Source organism: Nelumbo nucifera, chromosome 1 (genome assembly GCF_055504915.1).
Source record: "Nelumbo nucifera cultivar China Antique chromosome 1, China Antique-T2T, whole genome shotgun sequence".
Classification (NCBI taxonomy): domain Eukaryota; kingdom Viridiplantae; phylum Streptophyta; class Magnoliopsida; order Proteales; family Nelumbonaceae; genus Nelumbo; species Nelumbo nucifera.
Window position 1 is genome coordinate 75,082,375 of NC_142649.1, and position 24,243 is coordinate 75,106,617.

Below are 24,243 nucleotides of genomic sequence, written 5' to 3' on the forward strand. Positions count from 1 at the left end.
GATTTATCAATCTCAAAGATTTCTCAGATCTAAGATTTCTCAGTCTCAGATCTGAGATTTCTTAGATTTGAGATCTGAGCACCAAATCGTTCTCCGGGTCAAACGGTTTATCGGTCAAACCATCCAAGTCAACGGTTTGTTGACTAATTCAACGATTTTGACCAAATGCTGGGTTTGGGGTAAAAACGGAACCGATTGCCTAAACAATTTCCACTTCAAATGGTCCGACCGTCCGAGTTAACGATGTCACCACCAAATAGCAAAATGGTTTTGTTATTAGCAAAAAGCAGATCACAGCACTCCCGATGTAAATCTATAGCCGTACATATCCGGACTTGGAGAAAATGATTGTTGACTGTTGAGAGAGCGAACCTTTTACCAAACACCTTATATGCGTTTGGAGAGCATGTGCTTCTCTTGATGTCTTATTATTTTGGCTTGTCGGAGTGAAAGGGATGGAATTCTCGATCGGTATTTAAGGAAGTCAGGGTGTAGTGGCCGGTGGCCGGTGGGTTGTAAGAAACCAAACATTGTTTTCTGGCGTTTTCAATTTTGAAGGGTGGGTGTTCCGTGTTCGTGTTCCCAATCCCCCAGGTCAGTCATCACTGATCAGTGATTACTTAACGGAGAGAAACTAGATTATTAGAAACTATGGCTTCTCAGACTGTGCTGAAAAAGGCGGCCTGCGTCATTGGAGGCACCGGTTTCGTGGCTTCTCTTCTCATCAAACTGTTGCTTGATAAAGGTTATGCTGTCAATACCACTGTCAGGGACCCTGGTTAGTCAATCTACTCTTCCCTCGCCCTTTCTCTGTAACGAATTACAATCCCGGCCCCTCTTCTTTTCTTTTTCTGTTTGGATTTTCATTTCTTTTGCTCTTTTCACAATCAATCGCTCGCATAGCTAGGAGCTAGCTACATCTTTTCCTTTGTCGATTTGTTTATAACAATTCTCAAATTATGAATCTTTATTGGGGTGTAAGGCGGAGTCCGATCAACCACTGAACCTATGAGTGTGAGATTGCGAGGAGACTGACTTCTTCGAAAGCCCGACCTTTGAATCGTACAGCTGAACCTAGATTAGTTTGTGACTGCGAGGAGAAGGGGCAAAGAGCTTTAGGCAAAAGAAACTCCAGTGGCTCTCAGGGCACCAATAAGATATCTGAGTCCGGATCTCCTGCGCACGTATATCACTCTCATCCTCTTCATATTATTATGCAGGGAGGGGGAGATGTTCCCAATTCACCGGTAGTGTATTGTGGGTATGCGTGGACAGATTTCTTGTGGGCAGGAGATCCGGAGTCAAGATATCCACCCTAAACAACTCCATTTTGTGGTTTGCCGACAGCCATTTGCGCATTAACAACGGCTACCTTTGAGTAGTTGGACTCGTACATCGCCCATGTCATATTCATGTTTGTTATGGTCATAATCAACATTTTGATTAGGCTCAGTTTGGAAAGTTCAAATGCATGTATGTGCATAGAGTTCACATCTGCACCCCAGGGGGTGTCCCACAACGTCGCACACTACATTTCCGCTGTGTATTGAGAACATCTCTTGAGGATGGTATCAGAACCGATGATGCACAGAGTTCACATCTGCACCCCACAAGGGGGAGCCCCACAACGTCGCATACTACATTTCCGCTGTGTATTGAGAACATCTCTTGAAGATGGTATCAGAACCGATGATGTTATCATCGGGAGATGTTCCCAATACATGGCAGGGATGTGCTGTGGGACATTGTGGGGTGCCCCTTTCGGGGTGCAGATCTGAATTCATTTGCACAGTACAAATACATATAAAATATAAGGTAAGCGTAAAAAGATCTAAAATATAAGGTCTGTATTTGTGGAATTGTACTCCTTCCAAAGCTCAATTTGGAAGGAGTACAGATACAAATATATTCTGTGCAAAGGACTCCCCAAACTGAGCCTTTAATTAAACTATTCTAGTATGTTTTCTTTTGGTAAGGATTGAAGTATGGTTTTTTATGTGTAAATAACATTTTTACAATTATAAAAGACTTATATCTATTTCTATTTATAAAAGTGTGAATATATCTTATTTTGGAGAATTTTTGTTGGACATAATTTGCATATCTTAAGCTATCATGGGGAATTTGTATTTTAATAAAAAAACTTTAACTGAGAAATTAAAGCAAATGAACAATATTTGTGAATAGAAAATTTAAGACCCTGTCTATATTACTATTAAAAGTGTGAATGATGATATGGAATTTTTTGTTTGACTAAAATACCCCAAATTTTCAATTTGTCCTCTCTCATTGTAAGGATAAAAAATGTAATTTTAACAATCACTTTTTTCATTCAACTTCTTCTCATTAAATCTTACATTTAAGGTGTTAACTCCCAATAACATCCATTGAATCCTATTCTTGACTAAAATACTCTATTTTTGAATTTGGTCTCTTTAACTATGAGGACATGAAATGTAATTTGAACTACTATATTTATCCTCATTCAATTCCCTCTCATTAAGTCTTATATTTAGGGTATTGACTCCCACTTTTCATCACTCTTATACTAATTCACAATATTAAAAAAATAAGCATATAAAAGAATAATTGTTTTTATTAATGATAGAAAAAAATATGAATTTAAAATCAACCAAAAACGGAGTTGTTTTCCTATTTGGTGCAAGTCAACAATTAAACCTTTTAAAATATGTAAACCCTTGATGTCATAATTAAATAATAATAAAAATTTAAAAAGATGAAAACAAATAAAAGTATAAAAAATACAAAAAAAATGTAGAAGACATTTGGGCACATTTTCTAATATCATATATTCATCGTATTAAACAAAAACAAGTGTGATAAATAAAAATAAAATTATAAAAAATTTTGAAAACATATTACTTACTAGTGCTCTTAAAAAAAATTATTTTCTTATGTAATGCATATCTTTGTGTTTCATCAGCATCCTTGTGCATTTAAAATATTTCATGATATGCCTCTAATAATTGTCTTTAGGATGTTTCTAATACTTTTACTTTTAAAACAAACATCACTGGTTTATTTTATTAATGGGTAAATTTCAGATTAGTACCTTGTACTTTTCGGCTGGTCTCACTTTAATACTTGAACTTCAAAACGTGCCACTGTAGTACTTGAACTCCCAAAAACTTTTAGTTTAGTCTAAAATTATTAACTGACGTTAGTGACATGTAAAATGTCTAATTTTCATTATCAACCAACCATATTGAACTCACCTTATCCTAACTCTTTTCTTTCACCCCCATACAAAGTCCCTCTTGCTGTTGTTGCCACTCATCTCTTTACTATCTCATACCCAGAAAAGACTGTCGTTGGAGGTAGTTACCGGAGAACAACATTTCTCGCCTCTCTTTTTCTTGTTTTTTTCTACTGTTAACAAAGCTCATGCCTCAATTACAACAATGAAAGTGATGCTAAGAGATGAAAAAGAAAGGCAATAAGTTTTATATCGTAGGCTAAGACTACGTTGGCTCAATTTGGCTCCAAATTTCTCTCCGCATTGCTAAGATGAACTGCAACGTGAAACGGGATTGAGTAAACTCAACCTCTGTACTGGTCGATCAAGGTTGAATTTAGAGATAACATAAACGATGACAGTGGTGGTACAACAAATGAAGAGCGCAGTTTTGCCATTGTTTATACTATCTCATATCAGTAAAATGGTTTGGGTTGACTTAGCAACAACAAAGCCTTGTAATTGGCCTTCATAATTAATGAATAAATTTCAATTTTTTTTTGTTTTTAACAAGTTTATTTATTTGAAAATGACAAGAGCTAAAGAAACATATTAAAATCCATGGGGGAAACATTTGAGTAATGGTTGTAAACAATAGTGCATTTGGGACTATGTTCACCGTTGCTTTAGTTTAGTCTCAAGAAAGAAGATAATGAATGGTGTTGTCTTCAAAAGGATAATTTTGAAATTTTAAACTATTACAAATCACATGTGACGTGCATCAAATAACTGACTGACTGTTGATGATAGAATACTAAATTGATAGTTTTGGGGAATTTGAGTATTATAGTGGCACGTTTTTAAGTTCAGGTATTAAAATGAGACTAGTCGCAAAGTACATTATTAATATGGAATTTACCTTTTATTAATACCTAGTTGGGTTCACGTGCATAATTGCATATATGACTTCCGCACATGACTGAAGAATAACTATATACATGTAAATAAAGCTTTAGTTCACTTTTGATTTGATAGTTATGTATAGGAGTGAGAGAAACCATTAAAGAAGACTTGGGATTTAAAAATATATTTGTAAAATTGAAAATTTACGCTCAAAACAAACAAAAGGCGAATGCTAGTTTTCACTGTAGACTTTATGCTTTGAGGATGAAATGTTTCCATGCAAGATGCAACCTTTTTTGTATGCACATTTTGCGTGCCACTTTTATGACCCCTGATCCAATTTGATGACCTTAAATGAGAGGTTAAGTTTTGTCTCTATATTAATAGAATACATTTAGGCATGAGCTTGAGCCTGGCCTGAACACCAAGATTACGTCTTGAGCCCGAGTCTGTTCCTTATATAAAGCCCAAAACCCAATCAAGAAATTAGGAAAAAGGATTTTTTTTCTCATTTTTTACTTAATAGCAAAGAAAATAAAAACGGAAGTCAAGTTTGCTTTCATTTGATGGTATGTCTTAATAACTCAACCCCACCAATTTTTAAAATCTAGCTATTTGGTAAGGCAAGATAGAAGACCTAATTAATAATATGCCCCAATTCTCTATTACGATTTGGGAGAGCACATTTCCTGCAACCACTGTCACAGAACAAACCCAAGATCACCCAATGATTTTTTAACACGCCAGTGTTTTAATAAAAAACTAATTTGATGTAATATTTTATTTTGGAAAATTGTTAAAAATTTATCATAAATTTTCAACATTTCTCTTAAATTCACAACTTTTTAAAATGTTTAAAACTCACCATGTCAGTAAGTTTTTATTTTCTAAAACTTATTTCCATTAGTGCACCCTTAATGCTTCTTAACAGAGGTTTCCACATCAACATAAATAACAATTTTTATGATCAACTTACCCTTGGATGGCGTGTTAGAGGAAAATGGTCTTTTTCAGTTTTCAATTTTCATGTTTTTTTTTACATTTTTAGTGTTTTGTTATAATTTCCAATGTTTTTATAATTTCTATTTTTTTACATTTTTCTATTTTCTATAATATATAAATTTTCCTGTATTTTTTGTTATTTATTTATAATTTCTGTGTTTTTCTATAATTTTTGGTGGTTTTTCTACAATTTTTATTTTCTGATTTTGTTTTTCAATTTCTATAGTTTCTATAATTTGAAAATAATTTTTTATTTTATTTGCAATTTCTATAATGTTTTATATTTTTTGAAATTTCTGTGTTTTTATTTATTTTATATTTGAAAATATTTTTATGAACTTTTTCCTGTTTTTCATGTCTAATTATTAAAATATATGTATATATATTTAAAAAGTATAGTAAAATAATCATTCAAAATCTAAATGTGTTTTCTATCCTCTTACTCTCATTATAGCATGTGGAGTTATTAATCAATGTTATTATATGTAGAAAATCAAAAGAAGGTCTCTCACCTCTTGGAGCTACAAAACTTGGGAGACCTAAAAATCTTTCGAGCAGATTTAACTGATGAAGGGAGCTTCGACGCTGCTATCTCAGGATGTGACTTCGTCTTCCATGTTGCAACTCCGGTGCACTTTGATTCTGAAGACCCCGAGGTAATTTTAAATGAGTATATTCATAATTCTTATCTACTAGCGGAGGGGGGCTGGAATTTCAATATTACTATTTTCTACATTAAAAAAGATAATAGTGTTTTAATTAGAAACTTGCAATTATAATTATTTAAGTTTTAAAACTTAAATAAAGACTTAAAAGAGATCATCATGTGTTCATTTTTTAAATATTGTTTCAGTAAAACATCTTATATAAAAGAATTAATATAATTATATAGTGATAGTTCTGAGTTCTACTTCATAGCTGTCCTTTGTTTCACATCGAGAACTCCCAGTTGACCCAGAGAGTAGGACCGTTCGGCCCGAAAACCGTCTAGGCAACCGGTTCCGTTTTACCCCAAAACCAGTCCCTGGCCAAAAATCGTTGAACCAGTCAATGACCTGTTGACTCAGGCAATCGACCCGTTCAACGGTTTTTATCTATTTTTAATTTTTTTATTTTTATTGTCAGAACAGGCCATCCGTTCGAACCGGATGGTCAAACCATCAACTTGGAAACTGGTGGCCAGAATAGTTCCATTTCCCAGTTATTTTTTCTATATGTCAATAATTAAATGAAATAACTTTGTAGTTATAGTCATGGGAAGGGTGGACATTGCAAGGAATTTCAAAACCTTGAAAGATAAATCCCAAGTGAACTTAAATACAGGAAAAAAAGGGTAAATTACAAAGACCCTATACTTTGTTTTACGACAAAGACCCCCCTGTACCATGAGCATGAGACAAAGACCCCATTCCGTTAGTTTTCTGTCCAAAAATGCGGTTATAATATTTTTTAATCCCCATACTACCCTTGTAATCGGTGATTACCACTTGCAATTTTTTTATAAAAAAGCAATAAAACAATCAATCTTTCTTTTAGGTGTGCTACCAAAACACCAACAGGGACCATTGCAAAAGTCAAATAGCCATGAGAACACAGAGAATTCGGTCATATAAAGGAAAATAGTGAAATAATTTCAGCCATTCAGGAGTAAAACAGAACTCCATCTCTCAGACTCGACTTCGGCAGTGGTAACTATGCTTATACATTTTCATGGACCAGCACTGCAGAGGTCCTTTTTTCTAACCACAACAATGCAAAATTCAATTGAAATAACTTCCTATTACAAAAAGAAACCCCAAAATCACAAATTGTCCCCAAATGTTTCCTTACCAGAGTATCTACCGAAGAAGTAACACTCGAAGCCCAATCTGATAAATCAGACATCCGGCGCTCCTCTGGCTCTTCCCCTTTTTGCGTTAAATCCCTCCGATCTGTATAAGTGCAGCAGCATAGCAACTATATCAACTTGCAAGCAGTATATCCTACCATATATTGTAACAATATGCACTTCTTCTGCAGCAAGAACAGGCTTTATGTTCACCTCTGCTTTAGCCATTGCCATATCAAATCTTGGCAACCCAATAATTCCCCCAGATGAAAACTGAAATCCAGTAAATGTCTTGCACTGCATTCCAGAAGCAAGAAGAACCATCCGGCTTTCATGTGTATAAACATACCAGCAGACATTCAATTTCTTTGTCTCCACCAGGCGGAGAATTTTAACCTCAGGTTCATATGTGAACAAATCCAGTCCACTAGTTTTTACAATTACAACATTGCAAGTTAGGACAATCTATCCAAAAAAACCCAGTATGCTCTCAGACTCCAACCTACATTTATGAATCAGAACCTCCCCAGTTTATCTGTTGGAAGAGCGAGTGGCGCAACTTAGAGTGCAGGCGCAGGTGTGGCAAGCCAAGGTGAGAAAACAGGAGGCCATGGCGGTTCATTTCGGAAAGTTGGGAGAGAGAAAGATTGAGAGAGGATGGTGAGGGAGGGGAAAAGAAGAGAAGGTAAAACAATAGGTTAAATAGGTTTTAAGAGAAAAAGGGCAAGAAAAGAAAATTGAAAAAGTTTAATGGGGTATTTTGGTAATTTAACGCATTCTGTCATCTGATTTAACGGTCAAGGGGGTCTTTGTCTCATGGTCATAGCACAAGGGGGTCTTTGTCGCAAAACAAAGTGCAGGGGGGTCTTTGTCACAGACTCCATAATATAGGGGGATCTCTGTAATTTATCAAAAAAAATTGACGGTAAATCCAACAAACTAGGAAACCCCAAAAAAAAAATCAGAAAATCGAGTTTAAAATTCCACTTTGAAGCGGAGCTAAACATACATGCAATCAAAGAAAGACAAGGTAGATCGTCTTGTAAGAAAAAAAAATATTACACAAGAAAACCGACAGAAAAAACAAAAGGGAACAAGTAAAATGGTGGTAAACCCTAGACCGTTTTGGAAGATCTTGAAGAAGAAGACCAAATACACACAAAAAAAAGAAGAAAATGAAAAAAGAAAGGAACATATCGCACACGCTCGAATTAAGCCAACAGTAGAAGAAACCTTTGAATAGTAAAAATCCAAAAGCACAAAAAACCATGGTTTTCGACCCGCTGTTGATCTCACAGATGGGCATTTCGGCCCGGGAACTGTCCAGACAACCGGTTCCGTTTTACCCCAATCCCGGTCCCTGGCCAAAAACCGTTGAATCGATCAACGACCCATTGACCCAGGCGGTCGAACTGTCGGCCCGTTGACCCATTCAATGGCTTTTGACCGTTTTTTTTTTAATTAAGAACTGTCCAAGCAACCAATTTCGTTTTATCCCAATCCCAGTCCCTGGCCAAAAACATTGGATCGATCAACGATCCATTGACTTGGGCGATCGAATCGTCGACCATTGACTCGTTTAATGGTTTTTGGCCGTTTTTTTTATTTTTTTAATTTTTGTTGTTAGAACGGGCCATTTGTTCAAACCGGAGAATCGAACCGTCGACCCAAAAACCGGTGGCTAGAACGGTTCCGTTTTCGGGTTGTATAAGTCACACACTCAAATGACATAACACGTATGATATTGCTTAATGGACCTTACACACTCATTTTTTTGCATATAGTTTTTGTTGTTAGAGCAGACCGTTTGTCAAACCGGACGATCAAACCACCGTTTTTTTTTTAATTGAGAACCGTCCAGGAAACAGGTTTTGTTTTACCCCAATCCTGGCCCCTGGCCAAAAACTGTTGAATCGGTCAATGACCCATTGACCCGAGTGGTGGAACCGTCGACCCATTCAATGGTTTTTGGCCGTTTATTATTATTTTTTATTTTTGTTGTCAGAACGGGTTGTCTGTCCATTAGAACCGGATGGTTGAACTGTCGATCCAAAATCTGGTGACCAAAATGGTTTCATTTTTGAGTCGTATTAGTCACGCACTCGAATGACATAACACGTATGATACTGCTTATTGGACCTCATACATTCAATTTTTTCCCTGTAATTTTTGTTGTCAAAACAGGTTGTCCATTCGAACGGATGGTCGAACTGTCAACTCAAAAACTGGTGACCAGAACGGCTCTGTAATTTTTTGCTTGTAATTTTTGTTGTTAGAACAGACCATTCGTTCGAATTGGACAATCAAACTGATGTGGCACGATCCGGGCACTCCTAGCTAGCAACTGACTGGCTCCTTTTTGGCAACAGGCGACACCTGAGAAGATGGAAAAGAAGGATCCCCGGGGGTTACCCGGTGGGAATACTCCGATGCTTAAGTCAGAACGTAGGGGAAAGAGAAAAGAAGAATGCGAAAGCTAAGAGTGTAGGTCGCGCTTTATCACCGTGCTCGAGAGATTAACTTGCGAACGAATATGTATTCAGTTTAGAGTATGAGAGTGCGAAAGTATTCAAAAGTCTGAAGATCCCCCTTCTCTTCTGCCTTGAGGGCTTTTATAGGGGCGTTCTTTGTCTGATCGGGTGTAACTGCCACTGGGCCCCTACCACAGTCGTTACCTGTCAGGACTGCGCAGGTGGCCGTTGCAATGTACTCCTTGATCGGATGAGTGACACGTCTCCAAAGGGTAGGCGTGCCTCCGCCTGCTGAGAGACATGGGTGCAGACTGTCGAAAGGATAGAGACTGCGCCGTCAGTCAAGGAACGTAGTGCAGTCTGATCGGTACGGCCTGTCAGATACAAGCTTCCTGAGGAACGCTCGCGCTGTCCACTTGCGAGCTACCTTGTAGCGAGCTTAGGAATACTTCAGGGTTACCCTTGTTAGAATTGGTCCCTGGGATGATTTATTTGCTTGGGGGCTTAAGCGAGCTGGTTTCCCTAGCTCGCAAGCTAAAGTTGCCTCGAAATATCCCCTTTGAGGTAGCTCGGGGAATTCGGAGCTCGTGTTGTAGCGAGCTCTTCCCTTAGCGAGCTGTTTTTTATAGTCTCGTCACTTAGTCATTACAAGGCCATGATGCTGAGTTGTTACTCGTGTGAAGTCAGGTCCACATGTCATCGTTTCGTAGGTCGGGCAAAATCATCCTCCATCAATTGCCCCCCACTCCTTGAGTTGAGAGCGTTGCCTTAGCGCAAGGAGTTCATGAAGTATGATGGACTGATTTGACCGAAATTCAAACTTGATTGACTACTCACATTAAACGCGTTCGCGGGAATCAGGAGATTTTCTGACTTTTCGAATTCCGAAAATGTGCTGAAGTGGCTCTTAACTCCAGATGTTGTGCAGCCGTCATCACCTCAATCATGGGAGACGTGCAGCCAATCGCCTTTCGGTTTTCAGAAGGCGTGCGGTCAGTACACTTGCGAACCGTCGGATCTGCCTTAATCCTAGTCGTTGATTCGGAGGCGTGGAGGCTATAAATAGAAGGGCCCTCTGGATCTCATCTTCCCTCATGCCATCTTGCTGTCTTCAGATTTTGAGGTCGTGCATCTGTCAAGTCTACTCGAGTTCCTCAATTCACTTTGTCTCATCCCTTTCGGTGAGTCTCGATCACTATCAGGCATGTCTGGGTACCCATACTACACTCGTCATCGAGGCGGTGACCAGGATAATGATGCTCCCTCTAACTCGGGGGGAGCTTGGGAACGGGCCCCGGGGGCCCGACAGACCTCCGGTGACGGAGCCTCCACTTCTTGGGGAAGGGAGCCTGATACTTTCGGCCCTTCCTCCATGACAGAGGGGAGACTTAGGTCTCTAATTAGCTATTTCCACCTTCCCAGGGACCTCATCTACTGCCTTCCCACCAGTAACTTTCCGTGGGAGCATGGTCCCAATGAGATAGTTATCTACCAGGAGCAGCTCGAGACTGGCCTGCGTCTCCCCCTACACCCCTTGATAGTGGAGATGCTAAACCACTTTATCATCACCATCGATCAGCTTCATCCCAACGCCATTCGAAACATGGTTGGGACTATATCCTTGTGTTGTGAATATTGTCTTCCCTTAAACCTCGACCTTTTTTCTACTATCCTCTGTATAAAGAATGCCACTCCCGGGGCTCCACCAGAGAGGCGTCTCTACTACTTCTCTCCCCGTCGTGGCTACAAGCTCTTATACGGGCTTCCGAATAAAATTCCCGCCTAGAAGCGGGATTATTTTTTGGTCCGCAACCCTAAGGGGTGGCCCTTCCCTACTTCTTGGAGGGGCGCCATCCATGACTCCGGGGTCGAGCCTGACCTCGACACTCAAAAAATTATGCTGTCTTGGGCATCAGTTGGCTTCCTCTGTTCGGATTACTTGACCGAGGAGAAGCTCGTGCAAGCCGGCCTGAGCCCAGGCAGGTTGCCTCTTTAGGTCGCGTAGCACCTTGTCACAATGTTGTATATATACGTGTACTTTGTTCTTACTGAACTTGACACTTTATGGTTTCTTCTTGGCAGCCATCATGTCTGGTGTTGATTCGCGCCGCCTTCTGTCAAGCAACTAGAGGCGCAAAGTAAAGAGGTCGCGCCCCAGCCAGACTCCCCCCTCCGGGGGTACTGAGTTCGGGTCTACCGAGCCAAGTTGCACCTCTCCTCCGCCCGAAGTTCCGCCGCCTCCATCCGAAGGGGGTGCCGGCGGGGCTAGCCTCGAGGAGGGCGAGCTCCCGCAGCAAGAGGTAGCCCCTCTGGTTCCTCTCAGTCGTTTCCCTATCTACGGCTCCCAGTGGGGAACTGGGAGGGCGTAAACGACTTCGTCGTGGCTCGTAGGAGGAGCCGGAGAGCGATCTGCAACGAGGAGGTCGCTAAGTGGGGGGCGATGGAGCCTGGGGATCTTGCCGCGCTCACTGCTTCTCACTGTATGGTGGTAAGTGGTCCTTCTATCTTCCTTTGTCCTCCTTTCCTTTTTTGTTGTCTTTTGACTTCTGTCTCTTGTTGGCAGGTAAACACCGCCATGGTCCTCCAGACACACGTCCACTTCTGTGACGCTCATAACCAGAAGGTCAACATTCAGAAGCTTCAGGGCGAGCTCGATTGGACTCGGGACGAGCTCCTTCACACTCGCAAGGGGAGTGAGTCCCAAGAGCTGCTCGTCCGAGACCAAGAGGCGCAAATTGCCAGACTTTCTAAAGAGAGCGCGCGTTACAGGGAGGAGTCGTCAAGGGTGGCAGCGGAGAGGGAGCTCCTTCGCCAACAAGTTCGGGATTTGGAGTCCACTCTGTTGGATCGAACTCAGAATTTTGACAAGATGGTGGAGGCCGATCGAGAGAAGGTGGTCTGGGACTTCAAAGATTCCCAAGAATATCATGACCTCTAGGTAGAATATGGCTCGAGTTTGTACCGCTCTGGGTTTAAACTCTGTCGGTGGTTGGTCCGGAAGAAATTCTCCGGGCTCAACCTCGACGGCATCACCATGAAGGGTCTGTCTTCCAAGACGGTGGTCCAGGCGGAGGAAGAGGAGCCTAACTCTCCGGAGGACAAGGACGAGGAGGCGGATCCCTGAGGCTTCGGCAGCGTTTGTCTGAACTTCTGGTGGCTCCCGGGTGCCATAAACCCGGTCTTGGAAAGATCTTTTGTTGGGCGGTTGTGCCCTCTCACCTTCTATCAAACTTTCCCGAGCTATTTAGCTCGGTTATTGATTTGTCTTTTGCTATTTTTCTTTCGTGTATTTTTTTTTTTGAAGTAGTGATGAATTTTCCTTTCTGCCACAATGTTCTCATCGTTTCAAGTAACTTAAAGCTACTTACTTGAAGTAGGACCCTTCGGCAATTGTTGCTCTGAGCTGTCTTTTGACATTTTAAGGCATCCCTACGGTACCACGAATGCTCGAGCTATGTGTTTATTGCGCCGAGATCATGTTAGCCCAGCATTTTGGCCCTTAGGTTTTAAGAGTGACTCGTGGTCTACTCAGTAGTTCGCCCGTGCCATAGAGGCGACCGGGTCTTATTGCGCCGAGATCATGTTAGCTCGGCATTTTGGCCCTTAGGCTTTGAGAGTGACTTGTGGTCTACTCAGTCGTTACAGATAATATTGTCTTAAGTTGACAATATTCCATCCCCGAGGTACTTGTTTCCCTTTGAGGGTCTCGAGCTCGTATGTTCCTTCCCCAAGAACTCGTTTCACTTGGTAAGGCCTTTTCCAATTCGGTCCGAGCTTGCCAACGCCAGGTTCGGGTATCATAACTTTCCGAAGGACTAGGTCGCCAACGCGGAAGTTCTACTTCTTGACCCTGGCATTATAGTACCGGGCTACTCTTTGTTGGTAAGTTGCAGTTCTAATATATGCGAGGTCCCTTACTTCGTCGAGCAGGTCGAGGTTGGTACGTAGCTCGTCTTCATTTGCCTTGTCGTCGTATGTTTTCAGTCGTAACGAGGGAATCTCAATGTCGACTGGGATGACTGCTTCGGTGCCATAGGTGAGGTTGAAGGGAGTTTCTCCTGTGGCAGTCTTTTCTGTAGTTCGGTAGGCCCATAAAATGCTGGGTAGTTTGTCTGCCCACAGTCCTTTAGCTCGATCTAGGCGTGCTTTCAGTCCGCGAAGGATAGCTCTGTTTGTAACCTCTGCTTGTCCGTTCGCTTGAGGGTGTGCAACCGAAGTGAAATTCTGTTGTATTCCCATATCTTGACACCAGTTCTGGAATTTTATGTCTTCGAATTGCTTGTCGTTGTCAGAGATTAACACCCGAGGTAGACCAAAGCGGCACACTATGTTCTTCCAAAAGAAGTTCTAGACGTTTCGGGCTGTAATCGTTACAAGGGGTTCAACTTCTACCCACTTGGTGAAATAATCTACCGCTACCACTAAGAACTTCCTTTGGCCTGTCGCTGGTGGGAATGGCCCAAGTATGTCGATACCCCATTGTGCGAAAGGCCACGAGTTGGTGAGGTATTTGAGGTCGGCAACGGATCGATGATGGATGTTGGCGTGCTTCTGGCATTTGTCACACTTTCTGACGAACTCAACAGCATCCGCTTTCATCGTTGGCTAGCAGTACCCCTGCCGCAATGCTTTTTGGGCGATGGCCCTACCTCCCAAGTGTCCGCCGCACAAACCTTCATGAGTGTCGCGGAGTACGAGCTCGGCTTCGGTAGGTCACAAGCAACGCAGGTAGGGGAGCGTGTAGGATCTTTGGTACAGCCATTCATCTATTATGAAGTATTTGGCCGCTTGGCGCTCTACCCTTCTGGCCGCATTGCGATATGCAGGGAGGGTCTCGTGGAGCAAGAAGCTCGCGAGCGGGTTAATCCAGCTCGGCTCTGCTTGAATGACAGGAACGACCTTCTCTACCCCCCCAAGAATGATAGGCCGAGGCAGGTCCTCTATGTACACATTTCTCATGGTGATATCGCTGGTGCTGGCCAACCGGGACAGAGTGTCGGCCTCAGCGTTCTCCGACCTCGGGATTTTCCTAATGAAGTGTGACTGGAAGTTGAGCGGAGCCTTTCTTACTTTGGCTAAGTAGGAAATCATGGTTGGTTCGCGAGCTTCGTAATCTCCTATGACTTGGTTGACCATGAACTGGGAATCGTTGCAGATGACGATATGCTTGGTTTTTACTTCTCTGGCTAAAGCTAGTACAGCTATCAACGCTTCGTACTCCGCTTCATTGTTGGATGCCACGAACTCGAAGCGTAGTGCATACTCCAATTTCGTGCCACTTGGGCCGTGCAAAACTATTTTGGCTTCGCTGCCCTACTGGTTCGAGGAGCCATCTACGTGAAGGATCCAGGGCTCCTCATCCCAGTTTGCGCTTGGCCTAACTAGGAGAGATGTCGCGCTGGCTGCTGCCTCACGGGGCTCGGACTCAACTGGCATGGGAGCTTCGGGCTTACCCGAACTGGGGGCCTCGAACTCAACCGGCCTGGGGACTTCGGTGCTGAAAGTGCACTCCGTAATGAAATCTGCTAAGGCTTGGGCCTTAATAGCAGTTCGCGGCTTGTATTGGAGGTCGTACTCGCTGAGCTCAACGGCCCACTTCGTCAGTCGACCAGAGACCTTGGGCTTAAGTAAGACTTGCCTCAAAGGTTTGTCGGTGAGGACGATAACAGTATGAGCTTGGAAGTACGAGCGGAGCTTTCAAGCTACGATGACCAGTGCACAGGCTAGCTTCTCTATCTCTAGATATCTCATCTCTGCTCCCTACAATACTTTACTAACGTAGTAGATGGGTCGTTGGACCTGGTCTACTTCCTTTATTAGTACCGAGCTGACCACTTCGTCACTTGCCGAGAGGTACAACTCAAAGACATCACCCTCTTCGGGTCGGGTTAAGATTGGTACACTAGTGATGTATTTCTTGAGCTCATCAAACGCGAGCTGACAGTCTTGGGTCCACTCAAACCCTTTGCTTTTAATTGCCTTAAAGAAAGGCAGGCAGCGGTCTACCGATTTGGACATAAAGCGGCTTAGGGCGGCTATGCGGCCATTCAACCTCTGAACCTCCTTCAATTTCCGGGGTGGTTTCATATCTAAGATGGCCTTAATTTTATTCGAGTTGGCCTCAATACCGCGCCGGTTGACGATGTACCTTAGGAATTTATCTGAGGTAACACCGAAGACACACTTGTTTGGATTTAACTTCATATTAAATTGTCGCAGAATTTGAAAGACAGAATGTAAGTCTTGTGTTAATTCATGTGAGAATTGGGTTTTGACGACCACATCGTCTACATAACACTCAATTTTCGTGCCAACTAATGGTTCAAATAGTTTATTTACAAGACTCTGAAAGGTTGCCCCAACATTTTTCAATCCGAAGGGCATAACCTTGTAACAATACAAACCAAACTCTGTTATGAATGCAGTTTTTTCTTCGTCCGCCGGGTCCATCCTGATCTGGTTGTAGCCCGAATAGGCGTCTAAGAAACTTAGCAACTTGTGCCTCGAGGTCGCGTCCACTAGGCGGTCGATTCTGGGAAGGGGGAAGCAATCTTTTGGGCAAGCTCGGTTCATGTTGGTGTAGTCGACGCACATGCACCACTTGTCGTTAGCCTTCTTTACCAGAACGGGGTTGGCTACCCAGCTCGGGTAATGGACTTCTCTTATGAAGTCGGCTGCGAGGAGTTTCCTGACCTCCTCGTCGACTGCTTTCCATCGCTCTGGGGCTAGGTTGTGTTTCTTCTGTCTAACGGGCCTAACTACAGGATCAGTATTGAGCTTGTGAGTTATGAGATTAGGGTCTATGTCAGGCATCTCTGCCGCGGACCATGCAAAAACATCTAAATTTTGATGTAGGAAACTTACTAGTTCGGATTGCAGGGGTTCCTGGACTGAAACTCCGATCTGAAGTGTCCGAGTTGGGTCTTCCGCTGAAGCTGGAATAGCAATTGTTTCTTCCATGGGTGCAGCTCATTCTTTGACTTGCTCCGTAGATCGCTCCAGTTCGAGATTGTCGGCCACCTTGGTCTTTCCGTTGAGGGTGGCGACATAGCATTTGCGAGACTCAAGCTGGTCGCCCCGCGCTACTCCCACTCCGAAGTCTGTAGGGAATTTCATTGCCAAATAATAAGTGGAAACCACCACCCGTAGGGCATGGGTGATCGGCTGGCCTATTATGGCATTGTACGGGGAGGGGGTCGCGACCACTAAGAAGTCATGGTTGAGCCTTACTACGCTGGGCCATGTGCCGACTTCCACAGGTAATGTTATTTTCCCCAGGGACCTGACTTCTTCTCCAGTGAAGCCTACCAAGGGAGTATTCGCGGGCCTCAAGTCACTTCCCTGCAACTAAAGCTGGTTGAACGCGGCTTTGAAGAGGATATCCGCCGAGCTACCTGAGTCAACGAGGACGTGCCTGACCTCGAAATCATTGATCCTTACTTTTATGATGAGCGCATCGTCGTGGGGGTAGTGGACCCCGCGCGCATCGTCCTCCGTGAAGAAGATCGGTTCCTCTATCTTCGGCCACTTCAGAGGATTCTGCTCTTCTCTGGCAGCTTCACGAACTGATGTCTGAGCTGCCGCCGAGGTGCAGCTTGCAACAATTAAGCCTCCAACTACCATGTGGATGGTGCCCCGAACTGGCCTCTCTTCTGGGGGCTGCCTCTGTGACTGCTCTGTCGGCCTGCTGCTGGACTCGGGAGCATCCTTACCGTGCTCCCCTTGCCGATCTGCTTTACTGTTATCATTAGTATTATTATTATTATTATTATTATTATTATTATTATTATTATTATTATTATTATTATTATTATTATTATTATGTACAAAATTCCTTAGATATCCACGACGAATGAGTTCCTCTATCTCGTCGCGGAGATTCTTACAGTTCTCGGTACTATGAATGTGGTCTCTGTGAAATGTGCAATATAAATTTTTATTCCTTTCATTAGGATTCCCCCTCGGGCGGGGTGGCCACTTCACATACGGGGCATCCTTGATTGCCATCAGGATTTCGGCCCGCTTAGCAATCAGTGGGGTGTAGTCAGTTCGATCCGCTATAGAGGCTTGGAACGGCTGACTCGGCTTTGCCCCCCCAAGCTAAGTCCTTCTTCTTTCGGTTGTCTCCTTGGCTGGAAAGTCCCCCTTCTCTCTTTCTCTTTTCGGGCGCGCTCTCGCCCTTCTGGTTGATCTCCTCTTCCGTGGCTATGAACCTGTCTGTGAGCTTGAGGAATTCAGTTATGGTCGCCGGCTGGTTGACAACCATGTGCCACTTGAATTCCTTGTGCGTCATGCCCTTCTTGGCTGCTGCAAGGCGCACTATAGGGTCTAGACGCGGTATCTGCATGCATGCATGCATCGTTGAACACATTGATATAGCCCCGGATGGACTCTCCCTCTCTCTGGACTATGCTGGGAAGGCTTTCCTCAGTTCACGGGCACCGCTTGCTAGTGACGAAGTGGGACGTGAAGGCTTGCGCGAATTGTGCCCAGCTTCTTATCGACCCGGGTGCAAGGTTCTGATACCACGTGTGGGCCACTCCTCTGAAAGTGGTGGAGAAGGCCACTTACATGCAAGACTCACTGGCCCTCGCCAGGTGCATCTGTGACTGGAAAGCGTCTATGTGATCATTCGGGTCGAACGACCCGTCATACTTATCGAGAGGGGGGAGCTTGAAGTCCTTGGGCATTGGAATGGCCAGGAGCTCGGGAGACAGGGGGATGGAATAGAAAGGAGAGGAGTTTTTACTTCACCCAAGCTTACCTCTTCCTTGCCTCTGAGTTTGGGCAGGTCGTAGGTGGCAGTTCGATGAGCTTGGCGGCGGTGTCTTTGCTTCTTGGTGAGCTCCGCTTTGGTGCTGCTCGCCTCCGTACTGTCAGGGATAGTTTTCACAGGAAGCGACTCGGGCTGCTGGTGATGGCTGCGGATGGAGGGGTCCTGCTTAGAGTCTGCAGCCAGGATTTCAAACCGGTTCTCCAAAAGTGGGGCTTCGAACTTCGATTGTTGGGGTGACGCAGGCCTGGCAAGTTGGGATCCTCCCGACCTGACTGCCCGCGGCGAGACCGGAGTGGCTAGTCTTTCCTTCCTGCCCGCGGCGAGACCATGCTCGAGAGATTAGCTCGTGAGCGAAGATGTATTCACTTTAGAGTATGAGAGTGCGAAAGTATTCGAAAGTTTGAAGATCCCCCTTCTCTTCTGCCTTGAGGGCTTTTATAGGGGCATTCTTTGTCAAATCGGGTGTAACCGCCATTGGGCCCCTACCACAACCGTTACCTGTCAGGGCTACGCAGGTGGCCGTTGCAACGTACTCCTTGCTCAGATGAGTGACACGTCTCCAAAGGGCAGGCGTGCCTCTGCCTGCTGAGAGACGTGGGTGCAGACTGCCGAAAGGACAGAGACTGCGCTGTCAGTCAAGGGACGTGGTATAGTCTGGTCGGTACGGCTTGTCAGATAGAAGCTTCCTGAGGAACACTCGCGCTGTCCACTTGCGAGCTACCTTGTAGCGAGCTTAGGAATACTTCAGGGTTACCCTTATTAGAATTGGACCCTGGGATGATTTATTTGCTTGGGGGCTTAAGCGAGCTGGTTTCCCTAGCTCGCAAGCTAAAGTTGCCTCGGAATATCCCCTTTGAGGTAGCTCGGGGAATTCGGAGCTCGCGTTGTAGCGAGCTGTTTTTTATAGGCTCGTCAGTTAGTCGTTACCAGGCCATGATGCTGAGCTGTTACCCGTGTGGAGTCAGGTCCACGTGTCATCGTTTCGTAGATCGGGCCAAATCATCCTCCATCACAAACCGTGAACCCAAAACCTGTGATATATATATAAGATATTTTATTTCTTTAAAAATTGTCAATGTGTCTTTTTGGTGGTTTGCTCTATGGGTAATCATTTCAGTCCAACCAGGACAAATCGGAACTTCGGGTCTTGGGCCTAGGTTTTATGTTCAGGCTGGGCCCAAAGTTCGGCTCTTGAATATAATCCTTAATTTGCCCCTTTTCATTGAGGGCAAAATCATAGGTATTAGGGATGTATTTGGTTTGACTGGGTATTTATTAAATCAGTAATTAATGGTTTATGCCATTAATAGGAGTGGATTTGAGTCTAGTTATTTGAGTTCAGCTCATCAATAAGGAGGCTCGAGCTCGAGCTCAATTTGACTCAAAAGCTCGTAAGTTTGAGCTTGATTATAAGCCAAATGTTTTATTAAAACAATAATATATATATATAATTATTTTTTATTTGATAAATAAAAAATTAAGAATTATAAAAACTAGTTATTACTATTATATATAAATAATAAAACTATTATATATAACATTTTTATTTTTATTTTTATTTTTATATTATTTTATGTATAATATATATATAAAAGCTCGATTAGACTTGCAAGTAGTGTTTTTGAATCACCATTGACTCGGATGGTCGGATCATTCGGCCCGGGAACCATCCAGGCAACCGGTTCCGTTTTTGCATAAATTTGGAATCTGGTAAAAAACCGTTGAAAAAGTCAATAAAATATTGACCTGGGCGGTTGAACCGTTAAACCGTCAACCCGTTTAATGGTTTTTGACTGTTTTTTTATTTTTTAAAATTTTCTGCCAGAACGAACCGTCCATTCGAACCGGACGGTCGAACGTTGACCTAGAAACCGATAACCAAAACAGTTCCATTTTCGGATCGTTTTTTAAAACATTGCTTACAAAACTTGAGAATCAAACTTTATTAGGCTCGATTAACAAACCTATATATTGAATTCGAATTCGATTTAAAGCTCAATTTAGAACAAACCGAATCGAGCTTGAACCGAACTCGAGCTCGCTCGTGCACGATCAATAATGTTTTTGCACCTAATAAATTACTCGATTTGGTAAATAATATAACCCCATTAAAAGGATTTGAGATTTTAGAATGATGAATTGTAACAAAAACAGCAAATGATTTCAGAATGACATGATCAAGCCGGCAATTCAAGGGGTGTTAAATGTTTTGAAAGCATGCAAGAAGTCGAAGGCCCTGAAACGTGTTATTTTGACATCATCAGCAGCCGCTGTGTCGATTAATAAGCTGAATGGCGTAGGTCTTGTCATGGACGAGAGTTGCTGGACCGATGTTGAGTTCTTGACTTCTGAAAAGCCACCAACTTGGGTAAAGCCCTGTCACGCTTCTCTTTTCTTCTACTTCAAGTAGAGTTATTATTTTGTTGGTTGGCGACGACCCAAGCCTGGGCTGATGCCTGATGGGGCTCAGAAATCAGAAGCCAGAGGCTCGTTTAGCCAAATTAGAGCTGAGAGATTTGGCGTTATGACTTGTGACCTCGTCGGCTTTACAGGGATATGCAGCATCGAAGACACTAGGGGAGAAAGCAGCCTGGAAATTCGCTGAAGAAAACCAGATGGACCTCATCACTGTCTCACCTTCTCTCATGGCTGGCTCATCTCTTACCCAGGACGTGCCCTCCAGCGTTTGTCTCGCCATGTCCTTACTCACAGGTCAGAAACTGAGAAGTTAAGCACACAAACCATAGCGTGCATGCGGCATGCCTAAAAGAAATTATTGGGTTCACCCTTAACCAGATAGAAGATAGAGAGAAATGTGTTGGGAAGAAACTAAGTTTATTCACAAACTATTTCTCTCCCAAAAATAAAAATTTGTAGATATTCAGCTATCACAATTCCAAATAAGATATCAACAAAAGCAATTATAAGCCAAGCAAAGAGAGACACACACGATATTTAACGTGGAAAACCCCTCCAATGTGAAGGGTAAAAACCACGGAGCCAAGGAGACCCAACCAAAAATCTCCACTAATAACTTGAGGTAACAATTACAGCAACTCAAACACCACAATATGCTCACAAACTTAGAGCAAATACAGATTCTCAAACATACAAACGAGAATATTAAAAACAGTGAAAATAACAGTCAGAAAAACTCACAAACGCGGCTACTGTTCAGGCCACAACATGGAGACCTTCACCGTTCCGATCGTAGGTCTGTGAGTTTCGAACAATCCCACCAAATTTTAGCTAAATCGAACCACAAATGACCCTTGATCAGAATAATTGATGAAGACTGCCGCGAAATGTTTTCTTTTCCCGAACAACTACGAGTTGCTTCTGTTCGACCTCAAATAACCAGCGATTCAGAGCTCCGATCAAAGATCCGACCGTTCAGAATGAAGAAAAATGAGTCATCCACTTACTGTCCAAATTTCTGCTCGATCGGACGGTGGATCGGAAAGTTCCGGCCGTTTGATGAACTCTACGCACTGAGAAATCTGCACAGTATTTCGATTTCTCTCTTTTCCTCTCTCTTCAACACGCCGCGCACAAAAAAGATCTAACCCTAGTTTTTGTTTTTTTTTTTTTTTTTTAAAAAAAAAAAAACAGTTGGCTGAAGAAGAGTGGACTATAATATGGGTTAGGCTGGGCCCAACAAAATGGACATAGTTTTTTGGTAGAATTGTTTCCATTTCATTACTTCATATATATACTTCATGAAATTCACCTAAACAAACATATGTTTTTGTACAATTTTTTAGGGAACGAGCTCCTAATCAATGGCATCAAAGTCATGCAAACTTTATCAGGTTCAATCTCAATAACACACGTGAGGGATGTTTGTCGGGCCCAGATCTTCTTAGCCGAGAAGGAATCAGCTTCTGGTCGATACATCTGCTGTCACATCAACACAAGTGTTATAGAGCTTGCGAAGTTCCTAAGGGAAAGATACCCACAATACAACGTCCCTACTGAGTATGAGTACGTCCCTGACTGGAGCATAAAAATCTTTTATCCCAACTTGCTTTTTCCAGTATTGTAGGGATTAATGTATCTTTATTTTTATTTTTATTTTCTTGCCAGAAAAAAGAAGATTATATTAATTTATCAAAAAGGTTTACATCCATTCCATTTTCAGGAAGTTGAAAGCTCCTATCCATACCCCCCCCCCCCCCCCCCCCTTGCATACTGGCCATAAGCTATCTTATGGGTCAGCATATTTACATCCCTACTTACATGCATAGCAAATTTTACAGATTTCAAAACCATTTAATAGTTTCTGCACCTCAGTCCTGAATACTTTCTCTTTCCAAGCAGCTTGTGTTGTATGAGGTAATAATATCTACTATTCTTTTAGTATCACAGCACATTTCGTTGACTGATTCCCCTGCACCGTGCTTGTTGCAACCTAGGATAAGTGCTTGTCATTCAGCTCCTGCTGGTTCCTGGGCCTGGCACCTACTTTACTTCCTGCTGCTGCAACTACCCTGCAACCATTTTTCATTATGACAACTTTTGTTAGCTCTTTGTATATTTGACATATATGAGCCATCCACATACAAAGTATAGTCAGGAGTTGATTTTTTAACCCTCTGATTTTCAAGTTGGTGTGTTTAGTCATGAACCAAATAATTTTGTACTACTTGTGCAACAGCTAGAGGGTTTGAGTTTTTGTTCTCATGGAGTTTCTTGTTAATTTCGAGCTTCCCAAATCAGATGGCAATGGCAGCCTTAGCCATCAATTCTTGCTTCTGGGGCATTGAAATTGCTGAAAGTGTCTGTTGTTGCCATATCTCCATTAACTCATGAATCATTGGGATGAATGTATCCCATCACATAGAAATTACATATCGTCAGCTTGGATTGGGAAGAGGTTGAAATCCTCAATGCTCAGAGGTCCTTTTCTATGGACCAATGCCACAAAAATTCATGGGTAGTCCGCAAACTTTCTTGGGAAGTAGAGATTATAGATCAATGAAGTCCAAATATATTATACATGCATGTGTTCTACACAATTTTAGCTTCTACAAGATAAATTTGAGTTCAATTATATTTATAGCTCTCTTGTGTTGTGACGTTGTAATTTCTTGTAGATTCGGTGATTTTCCCAAGGCCAAGCTGATCATCTCTTCGGAGAAGCTGATTAAAGAAGGTTTCAGCTTCAAGTATGGGATTAAAGAAATTTATGATCAATCTGTCGAGTATTTCAAAAGTAAAGGGCTGCTCCAGAACTAATTAAGGAGATTGTTTCTTTTACCCAGATATGCTATCTGGTTAGCATTGTATCTATTATGATTTATGATTTAGCTCAGCAGTAAGCACTGAACTAGACAGAGTAGTAGAGTACTATGGAGTGTTTATTTGTCTCTCCATATAAATGTTAGATATCTTATTAAATCACAAGTGCACGCACATAATACGACAATAAGGTCTGTCTTTTCCAAACCTGGTCTGTTTTCCTTATCACCTGTACTGTGGAAAGATTTGATGCAATGAATTACCTCCGGGCATTTCAAAAGAATAAATAAATAAATAAAATAAGCCTATTTTTAGTAGAGTGGTCACCTTTAATTTGAATAAGAACATGGGTGGGCCTATTAGTAAAATCTATTTAGGGACTTCACTTGAATACAAATATTTGAACAGTAGATCACTTGGTTCTTTGAGATGGCATCAAAACCTATTAAACCAAGTGGTCTTGTGTTTAATCATTTTTCCCATTATAATTAATTAAAATTAACATAAGGTATGGGTGAGGGGGCACGTCAGAGAATAAAAATTTATTCAGAATAAAGCTGTTAGGTCGAACAGTTCCTTGGAGACTCAGGTCACTTGGTTACTTCAAAATTCCCTCAATAAATCTAACGTCACGATTGGTTTAGTCTTCACATTGAAGATGATTTAGAATGACCTCAATGACATTGTCTTAACGGTGGGTTTGGTTCTAGGAAATGATTTTCTGCTCAACACGATGAAAACACTGGAAAATCAATTGGGTTCAATACAGATAATCAATGTAGAAGATGTTTGTTTCGCACGAGTATTTGTATCTGAGATGAAATCA

General features: G+C 42.4%; 1 protein-coding gene across 2 annotated transcripts; it reads left to right on the plus strand.

The window, feature by feature from the left end:
* Positions 1-352: 352 nt before the first annotated feature.
* On the plus strand, positions 353-23,720 carry LOC104604944 (anthocyanidin reductase ((2S)-flavan-3-ol-forming)-like). Of its 2 annotated transcripts, none has more exons than XM_010269526.3 (6): positions 353-778; positions 5,591-5,757; positions 20,344-20,544; positions 20,729-20,888; positions 21,941-22,154; positions 23,273-23,720. In XM_010269526.3, the coding sequence occupies exons 1-6, from the start codon at positions 652-654 to the stop codon at positions 23,412-23,414; spliced, it is 1,011 nt and encodes a 336-aa protein (XP_010267828.1). In that variant the 5' UTR covers positions 353-651; the 3' UTR covers positions 23,415-23,720. The 2 variants fall into 2 exon arrangements, with proteins under 2 accessions (XP_010267828.1, XP_010267827.1); XM_010269525.3 differs by having other exon boundaries at positions 356-778; positions 21,941-22,160.
* The last annotated feature ends 523 nt before the right edge of the window (positions 23,721-24,243 follow it).